Source organism: Citrus clementina, unplaced genomic scaffold, assembly GCF_000493195.1.
Source record: "Citrus clementina cultivar Clemenules unplaced genomic scaffold, Citrus_clementina_v1.0 scaffold_8, whole genome shotgun sequence".
NCBI classification, from domain to species: domain Eukaryota; kingdom Viridiplantae; phylum Streptophyta; class Magnoliopsida; order Sapindales; family Rutaceae; genus Citrus; species Citrus x clementina.
In genome coordinates, this window is record NW_006262022.1 from 354,896 (window position 1) to 360,895 (window position 6,000).

General features: G+C 34.7%; 1 protein-coding gene across 1 annotated transcript; it reads right to left on the reverse strand.

The window, feature by feature from the left end:
- Positions 1-1,392: 1,392 nt before the first annotated feature.
- On the reverse strand, positions 1,393-5,377 carry LOC18035608 (glycerol-3-phosphate acyltransferase 9). The gene is made up of 12 exons (XM_006422399.2): positions 5,129-5,377; positions 4,940-4,997; positions 4,558-4,676; positions 4,370-4,469; positions 3,601-3,696; positions 3,363-3,459; positions 3,181-3,268; positions 2,999-3,095; positions 2,821-2,906; positions 2,417-2,536; positions 2,174-2,272; positions 1,393-1,815 (listed from the first exon to the last, which is right to left on the reverse strand). The coding sequence occupies exons 1-12, from the start codon at positions 5,245-5,247 to the stop codon at positions 1,767-1,769; spliced, it is 1,128 nt and encodes a 375-aa protein (XP_006422462.1). The 5' UTR covers positions 5,248-5,377; the 3' UTR covers positions 1,393-1,766.
- Positions 5,378-6,000: the final 623 nt, after the last annotated feature.

Genomic DNA, 6,000 nt, shown 5'->3' on the forward strand with positions numbered 1-6,000 from the left:
TATATATATATATATATAGAGTAATGATACAGTCACAAACTCTTGTACAAATTTATTTTGTACAAACTGACGTGACATTAATTCATTGGTTGAATGAAAATATAAATTAATAAAAACAAATCATGTGGGCCAAGTGATATTTAATTTAACCAATCTTATCATGACACATCAGTTTGTACAAAATAAATTTGTACAAGAATTTGTGGCTGTATCATTACTCATATATATATATATATATATATATACATATAAAATCCAACGGACATGCTCAAATATAGTTTATCATTTAGTTGATCTCTACCAAAGTTATTAAGGTGTACCAAATGTAGACGCTAGTGGGTGTATGAACTAAACTCGTCTGCTTGTGTCAAAAATTGGTTCCCACAAAGAATATGCTGACTTTTAGTCATCCTATGTTAATACCGGTATTTGTATATCCCAATTTTACCCAAGAAAATAATTTAATATACAGACATATATATACATATATACATATGAAAAAAAACAAGTATGTGCTATTGTGCTTTCTCGTGTTGTGGATAAAGATATTATAATAAGGGGCTTTGTGTGAATGTGACCAGACTGAAATCATTGGAGAATTGTATTTGAGTCCATCCATCATGGTATCATTTTAATACGTAATGCGCCAAACATGACCAATAATTTTTATACAACCCAACAAATATTACACTTAAAAATTTTCATATTTTATTATATATTCAATTTTTTTTTCATCACATCTAGGACATACTGTTGGCAATGAAGTTAGAGAGATAAAATTGAAGGCTTGGAGCCATTTCAATAGACAGACCTAAAAGCTGTATACCATTTAACTTATTTGCTTTGGCGTAGAGCATTTGAACACTTAACGATAACTTTTTCTCGTTTGGCTTGGAAAAAAGTATTGCCCCGTTCAAGTGGGCAAGTCATTATCGCTTGGCCGAGTCAATGGTTTATTTAATTCATAGAAGCAATGTGGAGATGCTCCAGTCTATGGTCTTACACCATTTAAATTTCAATACATTAAAAAATTTGGCAATCAATTTGACAATGACGGATCCCAAAAGTCATCCAAACCATTATTTTCTTCTCAAATCTCAAAACTCAAAAAGAAATTTCATATGACTTGCATCCACTTACCCTTCTAACATTAAGTACTGAGAACCAGGATCTAGTAGTATGCATGAGCAGGATTCAAAACTTGAAAATAAAACAACTGGAGTATGTCAATTGACATGAAGAGAAAGCAAATGCGAATTTGACTTTGTCCTTAAAAGTCAAGCCATGATGAACTAGTCAAAATTCATACCATGTTCTAAGCATAAATAAACGTCGACTTGAAGAACTATTCTGAAAGGGATTATGCATATGAACAAGCAAAAAGTTCTAACAAAATTGGAAGTAGGCCCATCCAGCCTAAGCTTTATCATTATCAAAAACTGCACTTAATTAAAGGAAATCAAGAGCATAACCATGATTCTGTACTTGGTTAAATATAACAAACAATAATAACACCAAAAACATGTGTCACTTCTCATCCAGGCGCCGAAGCACTGATTCAGCAAAGCTTTGTTGCCTGCAAGTACAAAATGCTTATGAACAAGCAAAAAGTTCTAACAAAATTGGAAGTAGGCCCATCAAACCTAAGCTTTATCATTATCAAAAACTGCATTTAATTAAAGGAAATCAAGAGCATAACCATGATTATGTACTTGATTCTGTACTTGGTTAAATATAACAAACAATAATAACACCAAAAACACGTATCACTTCTCATCCAGGCGCCGAAGCACTGATTCAGCAAAGCTTTGTTGCCTGCAAGTACAAAATGACCAATGAGCTTAAAGAGACCTATTTTATCAGTATTAGAAACCAGTTCAGCAAGCAAAAATATAAAAATGGGGTTGGTTTATAAGCAATTTAATTCATAGTCAAGATGGGAAGTAGAAAGTGATTTCAGGCATCCTGAATATGTGCCAGAGCAAGTCAGATCCACAGATTTATAACAAAACTTCTACGTTCTATGTGGTCGAATAGAGGAAAGTAAGCAATGGTGGATTTAACCAATCACTACTAACAAAGACAAAATAAAATAAATAATAAGGCTCCGACAAAATTTAGGTTTTGTTTACACCAGGAACAATAGGAAGGAAATTAAAGGTATTTGACTTACTTCCGCTCTCTATGCTTTGGGCTGGGACGAGAATACTTTAGATATCCATCCCAAGGCACTTTTTTAAGACCTGCCCGAACAGATATTATGTCCCTGACCCTGCAAAAAAGCATTAAAATGGAACCAGAGAAATTTACCTACGAATTGTATTCATTTTTGCTCTATGCGATGTATTTCGTATTTGTAAAAAGAAGTAGATGATAGTTGCCATCACTTAGTGATTTCAGAAAACAGATAATTTACCTCTCAGCAAACTCAATGGCTGTCTCTCCAGGCCTGAGGGTTTGGGGTTCTAAGTACCATACGTCACAAACAACAGCCCAGGATGTCATAAGCTGCAGCAGATGCATTGTGAAAGACTGCCTGCAAATGAGACAATCAGTCAGAATTTCCTAGATGGTAACATCAACAGTATGCCAAGACATTTCACATAATGGCAAGGGTCAAGACTCGGTATACAAAATTCTTAAGCAATTGCCAGTTTCCAAAAATAACACATCAAATGTTTGTTATCCATTTCAACAAAACCTTGTGCACAATTACATGCATCAGATGGTTTTTGCCACCTCAAATAAGAAGAGAGGGTTCATGTGGAGTATTTTCAGGAATAAAAAATAAAGGTAAAAAAACTAAAAGTAGCTCCTTACTTCCGACTGTTCCAAAAAGCGTCAACAAAAATTTTGTTGTACTTGATTGCTACTGGGCAAACAGTGCATCCGAGTTCAAAAGCACCCTAATTACCATCAAGTGAAATAATAATAAGTATCAAGAACCAATGGGTATAATAAGCTCAAAAATCCTGCACCAAAACGTAATTGGTGATACCTTCTTGAACATAACGGTGTAATGATTATTTACGCATGTCCCTTCGGGAAATATGAGAAGAGGATTATTGTCGGTACCCTGCACATGGTCCCTTAACCTGAATAATTCAAACTCCGATTATTAAGACATGCTCAATCTTCTTGTAATATTCTTCTATCAGGCAATTTCATATTTTGACTTACTTCCTTGCTACAATTTCACGATCCTTTGCCTCTGAACGATTGAACCAAATACATCCTACACTCTCTAATATAGTACTTTGAAGTAGTCCTACACCAAAATCAATCAATAATTTAATTGCATCCATTCCATTAGGTACATTGCAGCTCTAAATTCCATAAATGTAATAAGCCTAATTGCTTACCAACCCATCCAGGATGCTTTTGCATAATAACAGCAAATGCAGTCATCTGCTCTAAGATGATAAAGTCTATCATGGAAGTATGATTGGCCACAAAAACCTGTTCAACCAGAAAAAGGAAATTTCAGATGAATATCCAACCCTATGGGCTCTATTGATTACAAAGTCAGAACAAAAATAAAATTAAATGAATGAAGAATCAAGTCTAATTATAAGAGAACCAACATATAGCCCGATTAACCTGCTTAGGCCGCATGCTCGGCCTTGGCCCATGGTACTTGACAACTCCAGTCCATGAAGCAACAAAGAAACTGCAAATTAACTCCACCAAACACCTCTAGAGAGACAATCAGCGACAGGAAATGAGTTTAAGTGCAACATGTAAGAAGAAGTTATCAATTAGAAAATGCAAAAAGCAAAACAATGATTATTAATACGTTAACATCCTTCATCCAATGTATAGTATGGAGCACAACAAAATTTAGCATATGCCTCTCTTACTGCCACAGTATTACCAGTCCAGCCCAACAAAATACAAGTAACAGAAAAGCAGGTTAACAACATTATAAAATGATATCAAAACATCAAATCCTACAACATGGACCGGATTGATTGCCTACTCACTGCAAATGCCTCTAGCCTTGGCCCTATTAATCAATTGAGCATGTGCCTACTCCAAATTCTCTTCTTTAAAATTCAAGATCCAGTAGGAAGGAGAAAAATCCTGCGAGACTTTTGATAAGATGGAGTCTCAACGTAAGATGTTGGTAGCATATGTTTCCCTGTGCTATAACACAAACATCATCATGAGGGCTCCTAGATATCCTGCGTCTATTTCGGAGTCACCATAAGCAAATTTTTATCATTCCTCCTACATCGGGTCGCAAAGTAAAAAAAATTTCTTTACGTGACTAGAAGCTTCTTCTAATATGAGCATGTCATACCAAAGCCTACATGCATAATTATAAAGAACGGTAAACCCAATTACTAAAAACAATAAAAACTCAAACCTCTAGCTTTTTCCTCAACTTATCATGTCCTTTCAGCAGAGAATGCACAGGAATGAAGGACGAAAGGAATATTATCCATCCTATCGTCAATACTATAACCCTGCGAATTCGATCATTACTCATCAGACAGCTAGAAGAGCAATACCCAACAAAAACATTAACATAACAAGTATAAATTTCCAGCTAACCTGAGAGGGAAAAGAATGAAGTAACGAAAGACCACACCAAAACACCACAGAGGAAACAAATATATATTCCAGTTCCAAGGCTCTGGTTGATTGGACTTGAAACACCGCGTAAATGAATCCTATTCATCCATTAAACTTATAAAATCATAACCATGAATAAAGATTACAGCTTTTTATTAAGTGTAACAATGTTAAGCATAATCAAGGTTACAACTTTTAACAATAGCAAAACATATACAATGTATTTTTGTGAGTATTCAGCATACAGTGGATGCTACAATAAGCACTTGTCGAAAAAGCACTGGTAATTCTCTACAAATTTGAAATGGATTTTCCGGGAGAAACAAACAGAGAGACTTAAGACTCCAAAAAGCAGACTCACATCGACAATGGCACCAGCAGCCTCAGTAAGCGTAGGCGAAATGTCAAGCAAATCACGCCTACAAAATATAAAATAAGATCAAAACAAAGCCCTTCATTAAGCTATGTTCGGTTTACAAAGAGAGACCAAAAACAAATAAAATTTTAAAAAAAAAATATTGGTGTAGGAGGAATAGGAAGGAATACGTACAAGCGAAGCTTGCCGAGAGGCTCTTGAATGGAGGATCCGGAAGGGAGATAGTCTTCGATGTTGGGTCGGTCCAAGTCCAATTCGGAGCTTGACGATTTCAGCTGGCCTGGACTCCTCATCCTCAATTGATTCCCTCGGCTGGAGCCTCACCTTCACCTTTGCTAAGTATTCACTGATTGTATTCGATTTCAGAAGCTAACCTGAACGGTTTCATTTTTTTCTTTTTTAAATATTATTTTTGTGGTCGGGTAATTAATTGAATACTATATTAACATCCCCTTCACGCCACTCAATGGAGCACTGAAGCTTGTAGAACAAATCTTTTTTTTTATAATTCTATAAAATTAGAATTTCCTTCCAAAATTAGATTGTATTTTATAATTACTGATTAAAATTCTTAAATAAAATTCAATTTTCTTTTAATATTACATCACAATTGTTTCAATACTACCATTAGAAATCTACTACCAAGACCTAACTAAAATAACTCTTTTATAGTTGAAATATACCTATATGTACTTGAAAAATTTAAAATTAATAAGAAGACAGGTTATCATCTTACTAGCGTATCGTGCCCAATTTTATTTATATTTCTTTCCCCCTTAATTTTATGAGCGTAATATGACTAGAAATTAAATCATCTCTCGAAAGTTAAATAGACAAGGGTCAATCGAAATTATTTTTAGTATACTTTTATGGAGAAATGATGGCATCTAATAGAATGAGCCCAAACATAAGACAGTAGGCCACATTTGATTCGCGACTAATAATTTCTGGATGGGGTTGGCCAACACAAGGAATCATTAGCATTAATGTTGGTCAACAACGTGCTCATTCTTCACCATGCTATTTGCTATATTAAGCTTATTGTC